This window comes from Streptopelia decaocto (genome assembly GCF_964273445.1).
Source record: "Streptopelia decaocto genome assembly, chromosome: 14".
In the NCBI taxonomy this organism is placed as follows: Eukaryota; Metazoa; Chordata; class Aves; order Columbiformes; family Columbidae; genus Streptopelia; species Streptopelia decaocto.
This window is the reverse complement of record NC_138669.1, coordinates 6,903,308-6,927,485: the sequence shown is the minus strand read 5'-3', so window position 1 is coordinate 6,927,485 and position 24,178 is coordinate 6,903,308. Positions and strand designations below refer to the sequence as shown.

The 24,178-nt window shown below is 47.7% G+C and overlaps 2 protein-coding genes across 2 annotated transcripts; one reads left to right on the top strand and one right to left on the bottom strand.

Moving 5' to 3' along the window:
* Positions 1 to 400: 400 nt before the first annotated feature.
* Positions 401 to 1,399, top strand: NPBWR2 (neuropeptides B and W receptor 2; the record flags this gene model as incomplete). Its single annotated transcript, XM_082065294.1, has 1 exon — positions 401 to 1,399. The coding sequence occupies one exon, from the start codon at positions 401 to 403 to the stop codon at positions 1,397 to 1,399; it is 999 nt and encodes a 332-aa protein (XP_081921420.1).
* An 11,951-nt stretch (positions 1,400 to 13,350) lies between these two features.
* Positions 13,351 to 23,932, bottom strand: OPRL1 (opioid related nociceptin receptor 1; the record flags this gene model as incomplete). The annotated part of the gene is made up of 3 exons (XM_082065683.1): positions 13,351 to 13,874; positions 14,100 to 14,455; positions 23,706 to 23,932. The coding sequence occupies 3 exons, from the start codon at positions 23,930 to 23,932 to the stop codon at positions 13,351 to 13,353; spliced, it is 1,107 nt and encodes a 368-aa protein (XP_081921809.1).
* Positions 23,933 to 24,178: the final 246 nt, after the last annotated feature.

Below are 24,178 nucleotides of genomic sequence, written 5' to 3'. Positions count from 1 at the left end.
CTGCCCTCCCCAACAGGGACTCCAGCTGCCAACCGCTGAACTGGAGCCACTTGATTCTCCCAGCAGACAAAAGCCAAAGCTCACCAGGATGCTCTCGAAGAGAAGAGTTCCCTGACTTAAATAGGGAGTTATAATTCTCTTGTTTGCTTTGTTCCTGGAGCCTCATGTGTGTCTTTCAGTTGTTTCCCCCAACAACCCCCTCACTTCTGATCACTTCAAAATCTAAATTCTCAAAGGTGGGGGACAAGAGAGGTAAGTTATATAGTCCATGCTGCCTCACAACCCACTCCTAAATGAGATAGCAGCTGCTTCTCACAATAAAATAAAATTTAAAAAAGCTGTCCCTTCTGGTCTAGCAAGGCTTTCGGTGACATCTGAGGGCAGCCTGTGACCGGCAGGCATGGGAAACAGCTCTGTTTGGGATGAGCTGAACAGCACTTGCAGCAATGCTGGCAACAGCTGCTATCTGGACAACAGCATGAGGTTCAACTTGACCTTTCAAGAGCAGGCAGCCGATTTCTACGTCGTCCTCCCTGTCATTTACTCTGTGATCTGCGCTGTTGGGCTCACAGGCAACACTGCCGTCATCTACGTGATCCTCAAGGCCCCCAAGATGAAGACTGTGACAAACATGTTCATCCTGAACCTTGCTATAGCTGATGACTTGTTCACACTCGTCTTGCCCATTAATATTGCTGAACACCTTCTCCACTACTGGCCCTTTGGAGAAGTCCTCTGCAAGGTCATCTTGTCCATAGACCACTACAATATCTTCTCCAGCATTTATTTCCTAACAGTGATGAGCATAGACAGGTATCTGGTAGTACTGGCAACAGTCAAGTCCAAGAGGATGCCACATCGTACATACAGAGCTGCCAGGATTGTCAGTTTGTGCATCTGGATTCTAGTCACCATCATAGTCCTCCCTTTCATCATCTTTGCCAATGTCTATGTAGATGACCTGGAGATCAAAAGTTGTGGTCTCAATTTCCCCAAGCCTGAAAGGTTTTGGTTCAAAGCCAGCAGGATTTACACCCTCATCCTTGGCTTTGCCATTCCAGTATCCACCATCTGCATCCTCTACATCATGATGCTCTACAAGCTGAGGAACATGCACTTGAACTCTAATGCTAAAGCCTTGGACAAAGCCAAGAAGAAAGTCACTGTTATGGTCTTCATAGTCCTGGCTGTGTGTCTCTTCTGTTGGACCCCCTTCCACTTGGCCACCATTGTGGCTTTGACCACAGATTTGCCCCAGACCTCCATGGTCATTGGTCTATCCTACTTCATCACCAGCCTAAGCTATGCTAACTCATGCTTGAATCCCTTCTTGTATGCTTTCCTGGATGACAGTTTTCGGAAAAGTTTCCGGAAGATGCTGGAATGCAGAACTTCTTGAACAGTGGGGGCTGGGGCTCGTGGATCCCTTCCCTCACATGGCTTTGCAGACTGATGGGGTGGCTACTGAATGCACAACGTTCTTTCTTTCATTTACATGTAACATATGTGTCTGCTTATCATTACCATCCACATGGTCTGCCCTGCTTGCTTTCAGCTCTTGCATTTTCCCTCCCTGCACCTTCCAGCTCCTCAAAGTTGCATTTCCATGTTCTTATTTTTTAATGACACACTCTGAAGCATTAAGGACAGAAAACTTCCTTTTCAGAGGTGAACTTCTACTGTATAGTGGTCCTTTATTGCCATCTGCTGTACAGCACAGACAAGCTGGAGAGCAGCTTTCAGATTAGTGTAATGCTCAGTATTTAATAGCTGTTATTGGGAGGGTTGTTTCACAGAGCAGAGCTAACGAGCACTTTCAATGAAATATGAATAAAACAGACAGAGGATGCAAGACGAGTATTTGGAAGAGAAAACAAACCACTTTCATGTCCATGTATGTGCATACGTGTGTTATTGCTTGTTTTCTTGAGGGATGTTTATTCTCCACCCCTACCCCAAATTCCCTCTTTCCTGAACCCTTAACACAAGTTAAATTTAAACCAGAAGCAAGATTTGGGTCTCAGAGTTAAAGTGTTAAACAACACACCATACAAATAATATGGCACCTGTGGGAATTTATGGTAGAAATTATTTTTAACTAATTGTTCCTGTTAAATGTCAAATAAATATTTATTTAAGAGTGATTAATGAAATAAACCTCATGGGGAAAAAAAAAAAAAAAAAGACTGGTCCTTCTTTCACCAGAGAAAATTTATGCTACTTGTCCCATATCTTTGCTAGATATATTGCATTTTACTTACTGTAAAATAAAACAGTGTAGATTTGTAACAAAAATAAGGTGTTATGCAAGCCACAAGAAAAACTCCAGCAAGCACTGCTAGTTCCTTCTTTAATAGATAAACAGTAAAAGTACTTCAACAGAACCAGGGCTTAAGAGGAAGAGTCTGGAGCCACAGCTCCCTTGTTCTGGGTCTATATTGGCCACTAAAGCACCTTGTTGAATGCAAGTGGACTTTTTTTAGCCAAAGCAATGCCAGAGACCACCTCCCTTCATCACCTCCCCAAAACCCAAACTGCTCCCAGCCCTTGTCCTGGAGGGTGATGCCCAGTTCAGTACAGCACTACACTGCCTTGTAGGGCTGTGGAAAGGGGGAAATTGGTGAAATGCTTATTCTCACACCCTTTAATCCCTGTAGGGTACATATATTCTTGGTTTGAGGCAGGCTGTGTCAGTTAATATTTTCCTCTTCAGCTTTCCCCAAATCCACAAGCACCAAGCTGGGCTCTTAGCTCTCCACAGCCCCACAGGAAAGTACAGAACAGATAAAACAAAAGAAGAGAGAGTTATATTGCACATACCAGAGCCCATCCAGGGGACAAGGCACATGCAGCAGTCATCCAAGGTCTATCCCAAAAATGAGACAGAAGACAAAGCTGTGACATGAGTCCAAAGTCCATTCAAGAGACAGAGCTGGAAACACATATGCCTCCCAAAAGAAAGGATATGAGTTGTAGGGCTGGGCTTAAATGGAGCAAAGGGTGAGGGTGTGGCCCCAGGTGAGGCCAATCAATGGGTAATTCAGTCCCATCTGTGCTCTCTGACACTAAAATGAACAACCTTCAATAAATGATGGCAATTTCATGTTTCCCTTTTAGAGAACTGAGATTTGTGAATACAAGATCACTTGTGTTGCCTTCTCAGTATTAAAGGTGTTAACTTTGGAAGAACAATGAAGGAGAATACATTCTTCCAGGTGAAACTACTTCCTGTAAAGATCAAGGGATGAACCCCCTGTCCCAGCCAGCCTGACAAGGAGCAGATTACAGCAGTGGGTCCTTAATCCCACAGTATTAAACCTCCCAGACATACTGCCCACAAGGTTCCCAGGGCCAAGTTTCATGGCTCATCTCTGTTTCGTGTTAGCTGCACCTTACAACTATCAGCAAACACAAGGTTTTTCCAAACCTGGTCCTGACAGCATGTGTTGGCACGTGCAGGTTTGTGTCCCAAGAGCAGGAGCACAGAGACACCTGGAGAAGACATCAGCTCCTCTTAGAAGGTCCTGATGGATCTCAAGAGGTACCAAATGACTTAAAGAATTTGGAGAAGAGGGGGAAGATCTGGAAGATGGAGGAGTGGGGACCACAGAGGCAGCTGATTCTGGAAAGAGAGCTGGGTGCTGTGTGCTGACCAACCTATGCAGGATGGGACACCGGTGGCATCAGCAGATGAGATGGCACAGGGGGGTTGCACGACTCCTTGCCCAGCCCAGGGAGCAGAGCCAGCCTGGGCAGGTGGGGACCATGGCACCCATTGCCTTGGCACGGTTGCCACCTGCTGGCAATGGGCTCCCGAGGTGGAAAAACCTCTCTGTGTGAAAAATACTGACTCAAATGGTGCCACCTCACAGACAAATTCCCTAGATAACTGCAACGCCGCTGTTCATTGGCATTAGGGCTGTGGGAAAGGCAACGTATTTCATTAGGCAGAAAACCTAATGTATTTCATTAGGTGGAAAGGACCTTTCAAGTATAAGTCACCCACTTTCAGACCTGACAGTGTCGTTGCTGGAGCTTTTCCCCTTTGAATCAAATGTCACGATTGTCAGAGGATCACAGTGGCTGAGGTTGGAGACACCTCTGGGAATGCCCAGTCCAACCCGCTGTTCAAGCAGGGTCATGTCTGCCCAGGACATATCCACTTGGGTTTGAATGTCTCTGAGGATGGAGATGCCAAAACATCTTCGGGTAACCTGTTCCAGTACTTCACCACTCTCACAATATTTTTTTTCCCCTATGTTTAAATGGAATTTCCCATATTTCACTCTGTGTCTCCTGTCCTGCAACTGGACCCCACTGAGAAGAGTCTGGCTCCCTCTTCTCTGCACCATCCACCAGGCACTTCCACACATCACTCAGCTCCGCCCCCTTCCCGAGGATGAGCATCCCCATCTCTCAGCATCTCCTCTTAACACAGCATCCTCCCCACCTCTGTGCTTTTCTTTATGTAAAATGCTTAACACAGGAGTGTCAGCTCCTCTCTGCTCTCATGGGGTGCAAGATTACAAAGGGAGAAGGGTCTTCCTCTGGCCAAGGTCTCCCTAGGAGGGGCTCTGGCTCCCATGGGTGCCATGAGCTGGCCGGTGTGCCGGTGGCAGAGCATCCAGCGGCTCCCTGTGTTTCAGGCCAGCAGCACTAAGCGGCACTCTCTGCTTTCAGCTCAGCATCGCTGCATCTCCCGCAAAGCTGCTCAACCTAACATGAGAGCTGGTACCACGCTTCTGCGGGGAAAGGCTGCAAATCCAGGCTGTCCATGCCCGGGCAGACCCTCTCTGAGCACACCAGCCCAGGCCAGGGTGCTACAGCTGTTTTTGGGAGAGCAGAGACCACCTTGGAGGAGACACTTGCCCGCTCATTGCACGAATTCACCTAGGGAAAACCTGCTCATTCATTTGAATTTCCTCAGGCTGCTGGGGATCACACCAGCCCACATTAACCCCATCTTGGTTGGAGGAGAGCAGACAAATCCCCTTAACAATTCGATGAATAAATCCCTCTCTAAAACAAGCATCCCTTCCAGGGTCTGCAGGATCATGGGAGGCTGAGTTAGTGACCCTCACATCTCCCTTCCATCCCAACCCCCTTTCCAGCCAGCTCTGCATCAAGCAGGGAAAACTCAGCCCTGGAACCCAGGAAATTTCCTTCTGGGCCAGTCCAGGATGTCTTAATGAGTGCAAAGGTGCCAGGTAACCTCACAACTCCCTGGTTACAGCAGGAGTTGATGGTTTCCTCTTGCTCCTGCGCACTGAGCAGCACGGAGGAAGGCAGCGGGTTCTTGCCTCCTCCTCCTCTCCGGGAAGGACATCGCCTTCCCCGCTCCGGCCACACCCACAGAGACAGACATCCTTGGAGGACTCAGCTTCATCCCTGCGAGAGGGAGAAGAAGCCATTTTCCAACCCAGAAACAGGAATTAGGGCTCATATTCCCACTGCAGGCTTTAAACGCAGGCATCGGAGATAAGAGGCAGGGATCGGAAATTGCTATTGCTTTTTAAGTCTTTGTGCTGCAGCAATAATGGTTGTTTCGATCATCCTCGTCCGAGCTGTGCTGCAGCTTGTTCCCCTGTGAAGCTGTAATCCCCTGGTAGCTGCGCAGTCTCGCACTGTCTCCTGCTGCTGGTCACGATTTTGGGTGAGAAAAGAAACAATACACCACTGAGGGATGAAGGCCCGGCTCTCAGAAGCATCTTTAAATGGGGAAAAAAGAATATATATATATATTAAAAATGAATGAGTAAAAGCTTGGAATACAGAAGACATGAAGCAGAAGCATCTCTAGAGGATACTGTTAAAAGTAATCCAAGAGAGAGAGAATTTGTCCCTTTTCTGTACCGCCTGACTCATCCATAGTACTCGCTGTGTCACTTGCGGGATGCTGGGAGCCCCCAGGTGTCATGTGCTAATGTGACAGTGATGTTCCCACTGCTAAGAGACATTCCCACCTACTGTTGAAGACAAGGGGCTCACCAGGCTGGGGTCCCTTTGTGGGACATGGGGACACAGCGCTGGCATGTTCCTGTCCCATGCTCAGGGCAGACAGAATAGTGACAGTAAGTATTGCCAAGAGTTTCTCGTTGGCATTTGTTTTTGGTAAGCAAAGATGCAAAAATGCGGAGGGAAAAATCAAAGCGGTCTGAATAGCTTTTAATTACAAGCCTCAATTGCTCTATTTTCTCTCAGAAAAGTATCACAATTATCTAACAAAGCTGTTTGAGTTGAATTAGACACTAGCCCCAAGCTTCAAGGGCTGTTCAGTGGCTGTTTGCCCTTTAAAAAAGAAATGATGTTTGATGTCTAGATAAAAACCGGGCACTCCCAGAAGTGCTTACAGCCAAGTCCAGAGCTCATTGGGAAAACAGAGTGAGGCTGGAAAGCTTTTCCCAGGAGGAGATGGGCAGCCTGGGCTGCATCGACAGTGGCTAAAGGACCCCACCATAGTGTCCCCTCACTGCCACCAGTGGGAAGGGGGAATTCCCAGCAAATGGAAAATAAAGTGTAGTCTGGGGAGAAGACCTCCCGCAACAGGCAGCTGTCCCCATTTTCAGTTTTCCTGAGATGTCACTTCTTTCCATGTCTTTCACCAAGACATCTGTACATCTCTATCTCCCCTTGTGCCGCTGCTTCTCCTGCACAGCTCGTGCCTGAAGAACAAGACACCTCCGAGGCCCAGAACATCCACTGCATGAAACTCAATAAGGCAGCCGGATAAGGACAACAGCGAAATAAGGATTTGGTTTCATAAACTTAACCCTCAAATGAGATCAGAGGTTGGTAATTAATAAAGTCAGATTTCAACGCAATGAAAAACCTCCCCCGAGACACAGCCTGCTGCTGCTTGGTATTGATGGAAACGCTGTGGCTGTAATTACATTTCTCTTAGCTGTGTGATGGAGACAGCAGGCTCCTCTGTGCCATGGGCTGCTCTCGGCCGAGCTTTGTCCTCCCAAGCTGATCCTAAGCTGGGGAGATGAGGCTGATAGTCACCATTTCACCATGGATGGGGCAGGTCAGAGCCAGCAGCTCATCGTACACCATCCTGCTCAGTGGCATCGCTAACACACACTCATCAGAAAACAAGAGGTGGTTTTTCCAAGCGAGCACATTCAAGCTAAACCTCAGTGCAGATGCCAAAGCAAACTGTGGGGAGAAGAGCCCTGGCCGAGTTTCCAGACCCACCCCTGAGCCGCCGCAGGGATGCAGGGAGCCAGGATACACACCAGCACCAGAGCCTGGGCTCGTTTTCTGCTCTTTTATGCTTAATTCCTGGAGGCAAGTGATTATCTCCGGGAATTTCCTCTGTGGTTAAGCAAAGCAAGAGCAGTGCAAGGCTGAGTTGAGGGCAAGTCCAAAATATGTGACCAAATGACCTGTGCATGTGGAGAAGTTGCTATTAATGCCTAACATTGAACAAACATTAAATAGCCAAATCACAACACAAGATTCGTTTCACACAGAGGAACTCAAGCTGAAAAGCCACTAATCTTGATTTCATATTAACTACATAGCTTTTGTTTTTATTCCCCGTCACTGAATGAACCAGCATGGCATGAGCCTCTTGGAGCACTCACTGCACATGGCAGACTGAAAACACACAGAGAAATAAATGTTTATAGGACAGACAGAGCCAGTTCCAACTTTGACTGGTCTCTGTGGCCAGGAGAAAGGTGATCTGATGCAATCAAAACCACAATGGGGGAAGACGCTAATTCTGTCCATGGTTTCCTTGGAAAAAATCAAGTTTCCTGCTTGGTTTCTCACAGATTCATCCTTCATTTCACTACACTGAAAATCTGCTGTTGGGCAGGGCTGGTGCCCCTCGGCCCTTGGCTCCAGCCCATCCTGCTTGGCTGCAGTTGCAGTGCATGCTCTCCCTGACCACTGCAGGCTACATCCCTTCACAGCAGTAACATATACAGGGGGAAAACACCTTTTGCTGCAAGAGTGGGCTGGCTGCAAAGGTACCAAGACCTCCCAGTAATATCTGCTTGCACGGGCTCTGCAGGTAACATTTCCCAGCCAGCACCTACAAATCGCAAAAGGTACAAAGATTTGAGAGGAAAGCAGGAGGAAGAGGCGAGAACATGTGTAACACCATGCTATACGAACCCACAAATGATCCAACCTGCTGATTACTCAGGAAGATCCCGAGCGATGCCACGTGCCAGCACGGAGTGATGGGTTTGCTCCTGAAGGCCCTTCCAGCAGCTTGACCACGGGAGGACCAAATTCCCAAGAATTCGAACCTGAGAGTTGTTCTCCAGGAGGGTGAAGGTGATCCCAGCTGGTGTTGGATATTACCGTGCACTTTCTACCCCAAAGAGTGTTTAGCGAGATTTTGGGTTGCTGAAGCAGCAACCTTGTGTAGCAGGAGAGGCAGGAGGTGGGGGACAGGGCTCTGTGTCCCCAGCATCACTGCTGCAGACGTCTGGGATTTCACTGCATTAAGGGAGAGAGAGAGAAAAGACGGTTTACATCGTTGATTAGCATCATCGTTGCCAAGATACATAACGGTGTTGCTCTCTTTATTGATTATTTAATTCTGTCGTGCAATTTATTCAGGTTTCAGGGTACTGAAAAAAGGACCAAGGGGAGTTTGTGAGCTGTGGGGCTCTGACCTAAAGTGCATCCACCCCAACAGCAGTCCCTCTGCTTGAAAAAATCCTGAGATTTTTTCTTTCAAAGTGAATGATGGCCTCAACAAATCTGTTAGCCTATCTTGAGCAAAGGTAGCCCCAATCTGAATGAGCAAGAGGGCAGGTGCAGGCAGCCAAAATAGACGTGCATCAGCTCAGCCATGGCACAGAGGGGCTACAGATCCTGTAACATTACATCCCCATCCCTAAAAAACCCTGTGCCAAGCACCTATTAGCATCACACAGCATAATCTCTAGTTTCTTATAGTCCATCTCTGTTCCTCATGCAGCTCTTGGGTTATGGGCTGATGATGAAGCCTCAGGTCCACCTCCCATTTTCTCTCCCTTCTTCTAGCATCACCGCCTCACAAGCCATTTTTCACCACAAAGCTGAGACAGTTTTCCCTCCTGCAACCCTCCATCCCTCCCATCTCAGCTTTGTGGTTCTCCTCAGCATAGGAGAAGAACAGGGAATAAGAGCTGGTCCTTCAGACAGGCCCAGGCAGGGCTTGGGAGGTGCAGATGGCAATTACCAGCTGATTCTGCAAAGTCACAGCCATGAAGCTTCACTGCCACAGATTCACATGGAAACATGACATGAAGCCATGAATGCACAATGAGGGCTACAGCTCAGGGTCCATCCGAAGGAGATTCTGCCTGTTGAAGGAATGAGAAAATTGCTTATGCATAAATATCCACAAAAATAGCTGAAGGGAAGCCCAGGAAGATGAGTGGGAAATCAAACCAGAGTTTTTTCTGGCAGTCTGAATCCCTTTTCTGAGCAAACAGCTAAGGCTGCTCCAGCACCAGCTGCTTCTGGAGATCCTTTTCATTTAAACAAAGAAGATGCAGCTATGGAGAGCACCCACCTTCCCTATGAAGCATTGCAGGGCAGAGGCATCCCCCTCTGGGCACACATGGTCCTACCCAGCAATGATGGCCCAAAATGCTCAGAGAGAGATCAGAGCCCAGTCACAGCTCTTTAAGGAGATAAGGAATCTTTCTCTGGGGTTAAAAAAAAATACATTTACAGCAGATTTCTGCTGAATATTCACCCAAACCAGCTAACCCGTTTGACCTGCAGCTCAGTAAAGAATAATTCTTCCCATGGCATGAAACCACCCAAACTTCAGTGAAGGTGTAAATTCTGCACCTTATTTCTACTTTTAGAAATTGCGATTTGTGTTGGGGAGCAAGTTGTTGGCTGAAGAACCTGGGTGGGGGAGAGGAGGGAGAAGTGGCACCAGGAGAGCGGAGCATCCTTCAGACCCAGAGCTGTGCCCAGGACCTCCTGGGGGAGAGCTCAGTCCCCCCTCATCCATTCCTTGGCCTTCCCAGCAGTTGCCTCCAGCCAGCAGCAGCAGGGAGAACACTTAGTACATTAATAAATCCCATAATACTGAATAAAGCACTTTGGTTTATAGTTTTGCTATAAGAACTCACCCCTGGGTACTTATCATTAACTAAAGTAGAAAACAAATAAGATTTCAATTGTTTCCCATCAATTTTTTTTTTTTTTTCTTTTAAGAAAATCATCACTGCTAATAAAAAACCTCTCCTGATACTTACCTGCCTGGGTAGGTACATTGATCTCTGTGCAGAGAAAAGGCAGTTTCCTTATTGCACATCTCACTGGCTAACTCCTCTTTCCTGGCTACAAAACATAGCTTTGGATTTATTTACAGAGCAGTTCTGTAATTCATCATTCTCCATGATTATGTCTAACCCTGTAACTCCTGGGAAGTGTGTGGGGAGTCACTGGGAAGAGCTGGTTTTAGTCACGCATCTTGCCCTCTAACATCAGGCAGCTGCCCGCACCGGGACCCAGAGCAGCTGGGGTGGTTTGCAGCGTGCAGGCAGCTCCAACCACCTATTTTCTATCATCTTCACATCTTCTGTTTCCAGATTGAGTGCAGACAATTTTGCCCACACAACAAAAGCTCCTACTGACCTCTATAAAAAGGGATGGGATGCTTTGGTGTTATCGCATGTGCTTGGCAGCCCTTTTGGCTGGAAAAATAAATGCACGTGTGAAGATTCCGGCAGCGCCGGGGTTGAAATAACCCCCTCATCCATGCAGTCAAGTCTTTCAGACTCCACATCACTCCAAGTACAAGGTTTTATTTTCCTTTATTGAAGCACACAAGTAGCCACCTAGGAAATTGTCATGTACACTGCAGTAATTGTAAAATCGAACCAACACAACCATTTCAGCAGAGAATTCAAGAGCCTGCGCTTCAGCCAATCGCAAGCCTTTAATTCCATAGGCACAGTACAATAAAGCTTTTGCTCTCAGGTTTTTGTTGCTCTTCTCATAACAAATTCCACTGAGCATTGAACAGAATGCCGGAACACATTCACTGCAAGGGCCACAGAATTACCCAAAAGCTTAGTAAATGCACATTTATTGAGTACTTCGTTATGTAAGATCATTGCAGCATTGTCATTATAACAAAATCCATATTTAAAAAAATGCCAAACACTGGTATATTTTCTTTTTTCAGAGGACATAAATCTATTTAAAAACCCACCCAAGGACTACAAAGGTAGGGTGGCTGTTCCTTAGCCAGCCACTAATGAAAACTTCCCTGCTCCCTAATGGCACTGCAAGAAGAGCCCGGCCGGTGACTCCCAGCTCCATGCACAACCGTACAGCAGGTGATGGGCTGGGAAAACTCAAGGTTGCTCACTGACCAAGGCTACTATTTAATCCATGAACACAAGAGCCCACCAAACTCATTTTTTTCCAGGGCGTGGATGCAGCTTGCTGGCAATGCAGTTCTCAGGGAGTTCTCCCAAGTGCGCTTGGGGGTTGTATGAGATTTCCTAGTGAGTGCTTGGGGATAAACATCCATCACAAAGTGCTTAAAGTGCCCAGATTTCCTCCTCCCCCTGCATTATTCAGAGGAAGTGCTAATTGCAAAGTTTGCTATGGTATCCCTCTGGATTCCCAATCAAATGCTAATCAGCATGAAAATCCTCCCAGCTTGAACAGTTTACAAGGGATCTGGGTCCTATACGTGGGACACTGGTATTGCATCTATATTTTAAGCCCAACCATAAGGGAAACACTCTACATAGAAATATAACATTTGATTCTTTTATACAGCATATATAAAGAACATGACAGCATTAAAATATTGGCAAATTGATACATTAAAAATACAGAATCTCATAGACCAGAGCACAAGAAGTATATTCACATGAAATCTGTACAGTCCGGACAAAGCTGCCGGTTCTCGCGTTGGAGTTGACCTCCCATCTCCAAACGGAGGTTGTTGCTTTGCTTCCCCATCAGCACCACTGGCCACTGCTGCCCAGATTTCCCCAGGGTTTTGTGCCACAGGGAGAACACAAGTCTGCTGTCCCTGCCAGCACAGAGGGCACTCAGTGGCTAAAATCTTTGGGAACGCTTTCATTATCAAATGAAACGATGGGGTATTTCATTTTCCATAGAGGTCTGGCCTTCTGGGAGAGGAAAAATCCATCTGTGATTGGCAGGAGGGGTCAGACCTCAGCAGCATTTCCCCAAGTGCTCTAAGCATCATGGATCTCATTTCATTTAAAAAATAATAATAACAATAAACTATCTTTTATATGGTTTCTGCACCACTTATCTCATGTGGAGCAGGTGGGACTGGTTTAGGCTGCCCCCCCCACCAGAAATGTCCATGTCTCCTGGAGGAGCTGCTGTTCTGACTTGTCTGAAATGTTTTCCTCTATACATAAATACATGTATATATAGGCCACTTCGTTCCTTCCTCCTCTCACCAAGGAAGATCCCCAAGGCGTGCTTGGCAAGATGAAATCCTATGCTATAGTTGTTCCTATAGCACTATAGAAATGTGTATATACAGATGCATTCTGTCCATTATTACAATGGAAAAACAGGCTTAATAAACAAGCAAACAAAAAGCAATAGCAGCATGTAAACAAGGATTTGTGTTCCTTTCATCCATCTTCCTCCTCTTCTGAGGGACATTCCTCAGTTTTGACAGTCCCTTCTCATCCCCTCTTCCCCTCTCAGGGGTTTTACCGCAGGTCCCGTCCCCAGGAGCTGCCGTTGTCCCCAGGCTCCCATCACGGGGCAGGTTGAATTTCCCTTTCCAGCAGCTCCCTCCTCCTCCCGCATCCTTCCCTTCCTGATGACTCATCCCGGAGATGATCTTGGGTTTGGTTTTTTTTTTTTTGTCTGACGGCTGCTGCCCACTTTGGCTTCAGCAGAGTCTAATTTCAGAGCGATGCCGCAGGAATAAAACCTGCACACAAGTGCCTGGTGAGCCACATGAGCTGTTGGTATCTTCAACAACTCAGAGGAAAAAAAGAAATGGAACAGTCTGCATTTTGTCTGTCTCCCAGCAGCAAAAGTGTAAGTTGCAGGAGCAATGCCTGTTTCAAACCCTTAATTCCTGAATTCTCAACAGTGTTGCAAACCACCAGGGTTCTGCGGGAATCAAAGGGCTGATTTCAAACGTTCCTCAGCGCAAGGTGCACTGAAAGTAAAAAGCATCAAACAGGCTCACTTTTCCTGCGTGCTCTTGCAGTATCCGCTTTTCCCAACCCCCAAAATTGTTTCCTTGGTTTCTCGCCTCTGAGTTTTGAGGTCCTGCTAAAGAGCCGTTATCTGAGTTAGCTCTGACGTGGGGGTGGTTGGACTCTGCTGGGCGACAGCCACCATGGGAATTTCCATGCCTAGTCATGCTGGATTGTTAGTCCCCTCCGAGTTCTTGCAGGCGTAAGCCACATCCTTGGCGATGCTGCACATTCTGTTGGACATCTGGAGCTCGGTCCTGAAGGCAGTGGGGAAGCAGAACTTCTTGAAGCACGCCTTGAAGTTCTCGTCTAAGAAGGCATAGAGCACGGGGTTCAGGCTGCTGTTGGCATAGCCCAGCGCGGTGCAGAAGCAGGAGATGGCCAACTCCAGCTCGCTCTCTGCCTTGGCGCCCAAACACTGGACCAGCACGAAAATCTGGATGGGAGTCCAGCAAATGATGAAGACGGCGACAACCACCAGGACCATTCGGGTGATGCGCCTCAGGTTGCGGTCCTTCTCCTTGGAGCCTGAGAGGACACGGACGTTCTTCAGTCTTCTGATCATGAGACTGTAGCAAATGGTGATGATCAACACGGGGATCATAAAGGAGAAGAGAAAGACACAGATGCCAAACACTGGATCCCAGTAATCCACGGGTGAAGGGAGTTTAATTAGACAATCGATTTCTGTGAGTCAAAAAAAATAAAAAGGAAGGGAAGATCAGCAAACCCATATCAAGAAGAAAAAACATTTACTTTAGTTTAGGCATGTTTAATACTGGGGAAAAAAAGTGGCGCAGAGATGCAAAGAGCTAAAGTGGCTTTACAATAGAGAGCTCATCACACTGACAAAACTAGTACTCCTTCTCCTGGCCACCAACACTCCCACCCCATGGATGCCTTTTTACTGACCGTTGTTTTCATTCTCTGCAGACCCCATGACCATTGCTGGGATGCCGAAGACGGAGGCCAGTGCCCAGATGCAGACATTCACCACTTTGGCCTTGTGGGGAGTGCGGATGTCCAGCGCTTTGATGGGGTGGCAGATAGCGATGTAGCGGTCCACGCTCATCATCGTCAGGGTGAAGGTGCTTGTGAACATGTTGTAGTAGTCTATGGAGATGGCAATCTTGCAGAGGACATTGCCAAAGGGCCAGAAGCCCAGGAACGTGTCTGTACCCTGGAAGGGTAAGGTCATCAGACACAAGGTGTCAGCCAGAGCGAGGTTAAAGATGTAGATGTTGGTTGCTGTCTTCATCTTGGTGAATCTGAAATGTCAGAATGAGCAACGGTTAGAGCTCCACCGGACCGTGATGGGTAAGACATTGAAGTCTACGATTTCTGTCACTTTAGGAAGAAAATGCTGTATTTTCCTTATGTAACAAGAGCCTGAACGCCACCCTTTGCTTTCTACCCCCCACGTGCTTATCAACACACAGCTCAGCCCCTACAACAGCACAAACAGTGCCTTCACAATCACTTTCATGGGCAGAAGCTTATTCCCAAAGACTGCAAGTGAGGACTGTGACAGCCTGAGGCTGTCAACTCGGACTGTGCTTTTTGAAAAGTCACTTTAGCGAGGCTAATCTAGGATGTCATCAGATCTAGCTTCTTTATTATAAGTAGTGGTGAGAGCTTTACTCAGTCAGCTAATCTGAAAGGCATCATATGGTCCAGGGGGAAGTTGATTAGCCATTTTGTATGGGCTCGTAGCCAAAGACTGTGGCTAATGCGAGCTACCGAATCAGAAAGGGCAAATGGCCAGCGGAAAACTAGTGATGAATGAGGTTTGTATCAGAAATCAAAATATCACAATGAATCTTTCTAAAGAAAGAGGTAGTTTGGGGATAAAGTAATGAATAAACTCTACTTTAAAAGGGTTTTTTTTAATTTCCATGTTACTTTTATCACAGGAACCAACTGCCCCAAAAGAAGATTCACCTTGCTCATCACCTTTTTACAGATGGGAAATGATGCAAAGAAAGATATGATCACATACCCAAGGACACATGCAGAGTCTGCAGAAAGGGAAACTCAACTGCGATTCTGTGAATCTAATGTTTCAGCTCCAGGATGTTCCTCTCACGGGCAAAATAAGAGCTCAAATAGGTATCATTTCAAAACTACAGCTCATCTACCATTTACTACGCTAATGGCTTTGGCAGAAATGTTGCCAGAAACGGCAGACAGTGATGTGTGTTATTAACAGAGAGCAAGTTCATTTGATGGTAACACTTAAACCCGTAAACTGCCGCACTATTTGCAGTTTGACATGTGTTGGAATATTACAGGGTCTGATCTAATCTAAAAAGCCCTTTTTGTCAAACCGATTCAGAACACCAAACCCACAACTGCAGTTCTCAGCACTGTATCCTCCCTGACGATCCAAGTTCCATCTCTTGATAGATTATTTGAATGCTCAGAGGAACATTATCACTGCCACACTCTGAACTCTGCTGAGACACATGGTGACCTGGCCAGATTTGCAAGAATAACAGCCAGAAAATCCACAATCCAGAATATAAAGTCTTTTTTTTACTTCTCTTAGAGCTCTGAGCTGTGCTTGTATTACAAGTCAGATGTTCGGAAGTGCTATCTACCCAACTGTGGCTTCAGAACGCAAGAAAAACAATCCTATGTTGGACCTTGAAAGCCAAGGTAAGCTTTTGGAGCACTGATGGAAACGCTTGAGGTCCTCACACAAACCTGGACCAGGCTCCTCCTGTTCCAGAAATCCCAGCAGCTGACAAAGGTGGTGGGTTCTCAGAAAGCCAGCCCAGATAAACTCGTATAACCCAAACCAGAAGAGGAAAAATACCTACTTTGAAGGAATAAACAAGCAAAATGCTGTGCAAATCCAAATAGGCAACTGTCAGGGCTTTAAGACTTTGGGATTTTCTAATCAGAATTACACAGAAACAAACCCCAGAGCAGCATCTCGGGTCTGTGAGTTTTGCTTTATTTGTTTGAATTCTTGCACTTGGAATAAAGGAGGTGATGAATCCAGGGAGCATGAGATAGGTCTGTGAATGGATTCAGACACTTTCCCCTCTAGGTTAGCACGGGGATAATTAAATTAAGTTAAATCACTGCTCTTTACTAGCCCACACAAAAATAAGTATTGGCAGCTCAGGACATTATTCAGTCACCTAAGCCCGTGCTAGCAAAGCTCTCCTGGAAGCTCTAGTCTCCCTCTGCACACCACAGATCTGGCTGGGCTTGCTCAAGCTTCCCAAGGTCAAGTTTATTTCAGTCTGTTCTTCCTGGAGGACTGGACTTGCAGGCAATTCATCACAACACACCTCTAACCTTCGCTGCTTTTACTGGTGTTGCAACTTGAGGGAATAACACTTATGGTTTTCAACAAGCGATGAGCAACTTCACTGTGAAACAGGAAAATGAGAGGTCGCTTCGGTTTTCTTTTATTGACGAGTGGGAGAAACAAGCAGCGATTCACCCACCTCTACCACCCATCCAGCATCCACAGGGGACAACGTCACCTTAGACACAGCCCTGTCCCCAACACAGGGAAAAGTTTGGGGCATCTCAATGAACCCTGAGCTTGGGATGTGCAGGTTACAAACCTTCAGCTTTGTCCTCTCCACCCCAGGAGACCCCCTGGCCCCACTCCAGGACAATTCTCAGCAAGAATTCAGAGTCCAGGTGCAATTGCTCAGCCTGGTCCTGCAAAAACTGCTCTCCCCAATGCACAGATCCTTCTCTGCTGCCCCTTTTGTCACTTACCTTCTCCCCGAGGTGACAGCACAGCCACCATCCCTCGATGCAGGGACATACTGGGGCAGCTGTTCCATCGCTTACCTCCTTCAAGGGGATTTTAAGGCTGATTTTGTGCTCTTGAAAAGGTGGGGAAAATTAATTTGCACCTAATTAATTACTTCTAGCTCTGCTTTCTCTGCACTCTGAGAGCCAACAGCCATTATCCCAAACAACTAATGTTCCCAAACATCTCCAGAATGTTCAGTACAAACAAAAAAATCAATTAATCACTTCTCGGTAGGATTAACCTCTTTTTTTTCTTTTCCTCTGGGAACTGAAAGTGTTCTCTTTCTTAATCTACACCAAAAAAATATATATACAAATTAAATCCTCAGCCTCCAGGAGGCACCTCAGGTCCCCCCCACGGCACAGCTTTGATGCAGACAAGCCCGTGGCCTCCACTGAGGACATTAACTCCCCACTGAGCCACTTTCTTGCACTGGGTCACGGAGGCAATTTCCTAATGGATCATCTCCCACCGCGCAGTTCTCAGCTCTCCAGCCAGCTCCACCTTTGTCACCAAAGTAATTACTTTTGCTCTGCTTCTCCTGCTCTCCTGCCTGCTGAAGCCTACAAGAAAAAAAAACAACACCTGGATATCAGCTCAGCACTCAGCTTCCCCCTCCTTTTTGCTGAAGTAGAGCTCAAGCAGCGTTACCTGGAACAAAGCTGGGCTTTAGTGAGGGGACCCGCGGTTTGGGAGAGGAGATGGGTAGAAAAAGGCTCTTCCACATATGGGGCTTTGAGGTCCTGTTTTTCACTGGGATGGATTCTGTCCCCGGCTGAGCTGCAAACCTGTTTGAGCATCACTCCCTCCTTTGCACCCAGGGACACCCCAGGGTGAAGGACCAGCCAGCTGCTAGAAACCCACCACGCGGCTGCAGAGTGACCAGAGTGAAGCCCTCAGCCTTGGGGAGCCATGGCATCACCTCCACAAGCCCTCTGCCTCTTGATTTTGGTTGTCGTAGCTCCAGCTAATTGGGATGCAGACAGTGCTGTTCACCTCAAGCCGCTCCCTCCATCCCCACCCCACGCCCTGGCAGCAGCGACAGCCTTGGCCACCCTCCCCAGACAAGCACAGGGAAGCAAAACTAAGCAGAAAAGGCTCAGGGAGGATTTTTGCAGAGCTGTTCCCAGCCTCTGATGGTGGAAATAAGCACCAGTTCACTGACATCTCTGCTCCCAACCTGCTCTCAGGCCATCGGTTGTATGAAGCTGATATTTGATGTGGCACGTACCACCGTAATCTGTCTTCCCAGCCATACACCCACACCATGCTCTCCATGTCCCTGCTGCTCTGATCACCTTTTCAGAGTCCACATCATCCTGAAATTACCCAATTCAAGCCAGTTTATTTTTAATGGCCACCAAAAAAAAAAAAAAAAAAAAAGTTAAATAACTTTGGACTATGAAGCCAGGCACTACAGCACAAGCAGCCACCAATGCCAGGATATAAAAAGCCATTAATTACCTGGCAGGATGGTGATGGACTAGCAGGGGTTAATGACTCTGCTGCCAGCCAGGGTGCCCTTTGAGCCTGGACACTGTGTTTAGGTGACTGCAATGAAAAAAGACCACTGCCCTCCCTCATTCAGGCACTCCATGGGGACCTGTATGGACAGGGACATTGTGTGGCCCCAATTGCTGCCGTGCCAAGGGCAGAGCTGGGTGGCTGCTGCTGCAAAAGCCTCTGTGACTCACAGGGATGCTCACGCACCCCTGAGCAGGCAATCGGCCACCAGGAACGATGCTTTGGTCTAAGAGGGGCATTTGTCAGCATCCCTCCTGCAGCAAGGTGTTCTCATCCCTGTTCATCTGCCACACCTGCCTGTGCTGAACTGCTCGTCTCCTAAATGTCACTGGGAATCGCCCAGTCCCTGAAAAGCACTGGGAACACTTCACACTAAACAAAGAATTACTGCTGCACAGGAGTAATCCCTTCCCACTGAAGGCAAGGGAAACCAAGAGCCCTCCAGCACATATCAGAGTCGCGGGAGCTGTTTTAGCAGGGGACACACAGGGCTGCTATGAGCCATATGGTTCATGGAGGGCTTGGAAAGTGAGGAGCTGCAGAGCTGCCCCTTGCAGCAGGTCCCCCTCCCGCTCACCTCACCATCCTCCCTCAGCTCCAGTCACTCCACGCAGCACAGAGCCCTTGGCACGGGTTTCCTTTCTCTACGAATTGCAACAACTGCATTCTATTTTTTGCCAGGAAAAACTAAAAGAGGCTAATTTGGAGAGAGCTGAAGTCTCAGATGGCCCCACCAATGTCTGCTGGGTCCCCACTGCCTTAAACACTCACTCGATTTCAGCTCTGAGACACACAGCTGGTCGAGGCTCTTCCCTTAGAAAGCTTTCTATTAAGCAATCAGCATCTCCGCAATGTCATAATTAACTTCATTTTCCCTGTCTCAGCACAGCCAGCTGCCTTCACCCTGTTCTCAGGGATTGGTGCTGTTTTCAAGCAGAATAACAGCTGGCACAGCCATCCCCAGGCACGTCCCCATCACATCCTCATCCTAGTGCTTCACCTGGAAGCAGGGAACAAAAGTATAGGGGCCTGACAGCCTAAAATGCTCTGAAACAGTGTTCTTCACCAGGGAGAGCTGAGCATCCCCAGCACTTTGCTGGCTCCCAACAGAGAACTGCAAAGAGAAGGGCCCCAGAAATGAGGCATCATCGCTGCTGTGTTCAAACCAGGTGAGCAGAGCTGACGCTGAGGAAGGAAAAATCCTCCAAACCAACCCTGCTGAGCATTGCAGCAGCATGATGGAGAAGCGGACAAGAAAGGATTTCCTGGGCCAGAAGCTGCACATTGTCCCTGGTCTCTTTGGTGGCAGCTTGGGGGTCTCTGTCACGCCCTGTGCAGCAACACTTGGGCCACCATCACTTCCAGCCCCATGGGTCAGCATCACCTCCAGCCCCATGGGTCACCCATCCCCAGGGCCATTGCAAGAACAATACACCCCCTTCCCCTTTGCTTTTCTTCCTAAAAAAATAATTTACAAACTAATTTACAGTTCCTTCAATTTTCTTCTTAGCATCATGTCAAGAAAACAACCAGCGTTGCACCCAAAGATAATATGTCACTGATTCTATCAGATACTAAAAGCAATTGGCTTACGAAGTCCAGGCAACAACAGGAGACACTAGTGCAAGTTATTTCCCTGCTCATGGCAATGGGGTTGGAGGAGATGACCTTTGAAGGTCCCTTCTAACCCAAAGTATTCTGTGGAAGCTCTCGGGCATACAGCCAATAGACCAGAGGGACCTCAGCAGCTTCGCTTCCCCCATTCTCCCCCCAAACCCTCTCTGCCTTGCGCTGTTCAGCTCCTTGTTTCACATTAATTAAAGCACAGTACAGGAAATATATGCAGCAGAGAGCAAACAGCAGCAGGAGGAGGAGGAGAGGCTTTATCTCTGCTGGAGGAACCCCACAACGAGCAGAACAAAGCCCAGACCAGGCAGGTTCCCACAACAGACCCTTCACCATCCAGGAAACTGTGTTCCTGACAAGAGCCTTTCTCCATCTTATCCAATTAGTGCTGCTCAGCATTAGGAGTGGATTGATAGTCACATGATGACCATCTCTATAAATTAATCATTCCAACTGTTAAATCGCTCCAAATGTAATAGAGGTGTAGGCTGGGTTCTCCAACAGAGGGGAAAACCCAGAGGAGGCTTTGAATCTGTATTTTTTTGTGCAAAATACCGGGAGATTTTAAACTTTTCCCTTGGTGATGCAAAAAACTCATTCAAGAGGAACAAAAAACAAGCCTTGCTGATGCCTCCAATTTCTTGAAGTGGCAATATTAGAGTCTTTGTATTTCCCAACTCCCTCAAAAACAGGAAACAATTACTGACTACATCACTGTACTATTCTTTTTATGGAAGATAGTACACCATTTTCTTACAGGTCATGTAACATGTTGAAGACTGGTTATCCCTAGTGAAATATAAGCATGGAAAGAGGAAAAAAACACAGCTTTTGGAGAGTGCATCATACCTACAGATGGCAGGGGTGCAGCACAGAGGGTTTACCAGTCTTTTTTCCATTAATAGAAGAGATGTATCATTATGAGTCCCAAAACCCCACATTGACTTACCAGCAACCAACTTTCAACCTACTGAAAAAGATGGTATTTAAGGCATGATGCCCAGAAGCACCAAAGCTCCAGGCTGAGGAGAAAAGCCTGTGCTTAGGATGTCATTACCATCCTCCCTGCATGGCCACTAATTTGGCAGCTCTCCTTGAGCCCACATACATGGCCAGGGTCAAGAATTTGAGATATTGAGTCCAGTTTATCACCGTACTTGTTCATGATCTCAACAGACAGGCCAAGGAGAAGAAAATCCTGGGCAGAAATAACCAAAAGTTGCAATTACAGACCCAAGGAGGGTCATTTCCCTGGGTATAACTCAGTGTTGGTCTCAGCCCAGCCCTGAGCTCCCAGGAGACACTGATGGGGAGGACCAGGGGAAACAGCAGCTTCTTCACACTGCTCTAGTTCAGTTATAACTTCCCCAGCACACATTATTCAAGGGGCCCCTCCAAGCTCACAGAAAAGTTTTTTTGGAAAAACAGAGGTGAATCTAAGAAAATAAAAAAGGAATTCCCAAGTAATTAAATATTCTTTTAGCTCTTTATATATGTAGGGATTGACTGAATAAAGGAGAAACACGTGGAGAAGGCCTGGGGAGATGAGGGTGACACCTGTCTCCAGTTTTCAATTGCTTAGAACAAGCAAAATGCAGAAGACATGAAAAAAAAAAAAAAAAAAAAAAAAGCTAACTTTGAGGGCAATTCCAGTGCTAAATCCCACTTTCTTTTCTTGGGTCTCATCCAGCCAGAAGGTACCAAAGCCAAAAAGAAGCAGAACAGAAGCCACCATTTTGAAAGCCTGGTCCAACACAGTCATGGCACACGGCCACCCAACCAGGATGCTGCTTTGGGACATTCATATCCTTGGTGATGCCCCAGGCTGGGTCCTGCTGCCCACATCCCACGAGACCTTTGCAGACAGGGAGAAGATTTCTGCCAAGGCTTCTCCTCCTGACACACATCTGAGGTTCACCCATGGGACAGCAACTCCCTTGCACACCAGTCACCCCCAGGGAGCTGCATCACCTTGGGACAGGGACTTCTCAGTCCTCACCACGCTTACACACACAAACACCGTGCTTACTCTGATGTTTGCTACCACACTGAACAGAAACACGAGCTCTCCAAACATGGCACTGCTGCCCTGCAAACCCCCTCCCTGCATCTCCAGACTCCCCAGGGCCAACACGATCCCTTCTCCCTGCCACAAACTCCTCGGCAGAAAGAGCATAGACAGACTGCCTGATGAACAGTCATGTTGCTTTGCCCTTGCAGCAGAGAATTAGCCACCATTCACCACCCTGCGATACCAAATACTTCATTTTGCAGCCTCTCCCCCAGCCAAGTTGTCTGTATTCAAGGGAAAGATGCTTTGGAAGCAGCAGGGCTCCTGCCAGGAGTGAGACTGAATCTCATCAGTGTCTGAATACCTGATAAATATTTTCATCCTCTGTTGGAGGAAAAAACATATTCAAATTTTCCGTTGAGCGTGGTGAGAGCCTGGCCCAGGTTCCCCAGAGAGGTGGTAGATGAACCATCCCTGGAGACATCCCAGGCCAGGCTGGACGGGGCTCTGAGCAACCTGAGCTGGTGAAGATGTCCCTGCTCATGGCAGGAGTGGCACTGGATGAGCCAGGAAGGTCCCTTCCCACCCAAACTATTCTATGATCCTGTCTTTTCTGTGCTGGCAGCACCCACCTGCACTAGGATTCTGCTCCAAGACATGAATAAAATGGAAGCTCACTCCTTAACACACAGGGTACAGAGATCAGAAGTGAGTTGCTGGCATTTAACACAGAACCACAGCCCTAATGGTTACATGAACTTATTTTGTGCTTACAGGAGGGAACAGAGTTTCTGATTCCAGGAAACAGGGTGGTTCAAATCACAGCAGAACCAGACAGGGACACTTAAAATGCCATCAAAGTGCAGGGAGGCCAGGTAGAACACACTTCGTGCTCTGTCCCTCTGCAAAGGTCCTGCTGCTCTCCCAACTTCAACATGAAGAGCCAGAGAAGTGGCCTTTGACTCTGCAGCATCCTGTCACATTTTTGCCTATAGTTTCCAAAGGGTTGGCAGAGCTACACCTGTGATTTTTTTTCCTCTGTAAAATAAGACTGAACCTCCCAGCAGACCCTTTCCCTTGCAACTATATGGAGGTTTGGGAAGTGCCGGCTCCCAGATGGAGCAGCACCTGCAGCCACAGCTGAGGAGCCAGACAGGGCATGGGAGGGACAGGTCCTGGTAAAGGTCCAGCACACCCTGGCAGCAGGAGATGCTCCTGGCACTTCGCTGTCCCTCCCCGGGGACATCCAGCTCCCTGCCCGGCAGTTTGCAAAAAATTTTTTAAAAAGCCATTTTTTTAGCAGATCTGATCACTCTGTTCCATTCTCTGGGTTAAACTTTAGGAGGCACCAGAGGGCAGCTGAAAGCTGGTGGGAACCTTCATCACAGCCTGGGAAGGGAGAAAAACAAATAAAGCCAAAACAGTAAAACAAATGCCACATCGTTATCTCTATAGCACATCGCAATTACCAGGGAAGCACCTGCCTGCTTCACCAGCAGCAGGGATTTCGGGGGAAGGTCTGCCTGGCTCACAGCCCTCCCCGGAGCCCCCATCTTGCTCCTGCATGTCCTACCTGACGATGACATACATGACGGAGCAGTTGCCCACCAGCCCCACGATGCACACAATGGAGTAGACAACCACGATGGTGATCTTGATGCTCAGCGGCAGGAAACTGTCCCCGGTGCCGTTGTTGAACCAGTTACTGGGGAGAAAGCTCAGGTTCAGCATGGAGGAGTCATTCAGTAGCTTTCTCAGGTCAGGATCTTCCAAAATATGGGCAGGGAAGAGCGGGTCCATCCTGAAACACCAGCCTGTGCCAAGGACCTGGAGCACCAAAGAGACAGTTTTAAGATCCACGGGTAGCACGGGACCATAGCAAAGCATGTGCATCAGAAACACGGGGGGAGAAGAGTGATTTATTGCCAGGGAGGGCACAGCTCCCCTCAAACCTCCCCAAAAGCATTTTAAAGGGATGCAACCCCAAGAGCTTGGTGCATCCTGAGTGCTCAGGGAGCTCCCGCATTTCTCCACACCTCCGGCGCA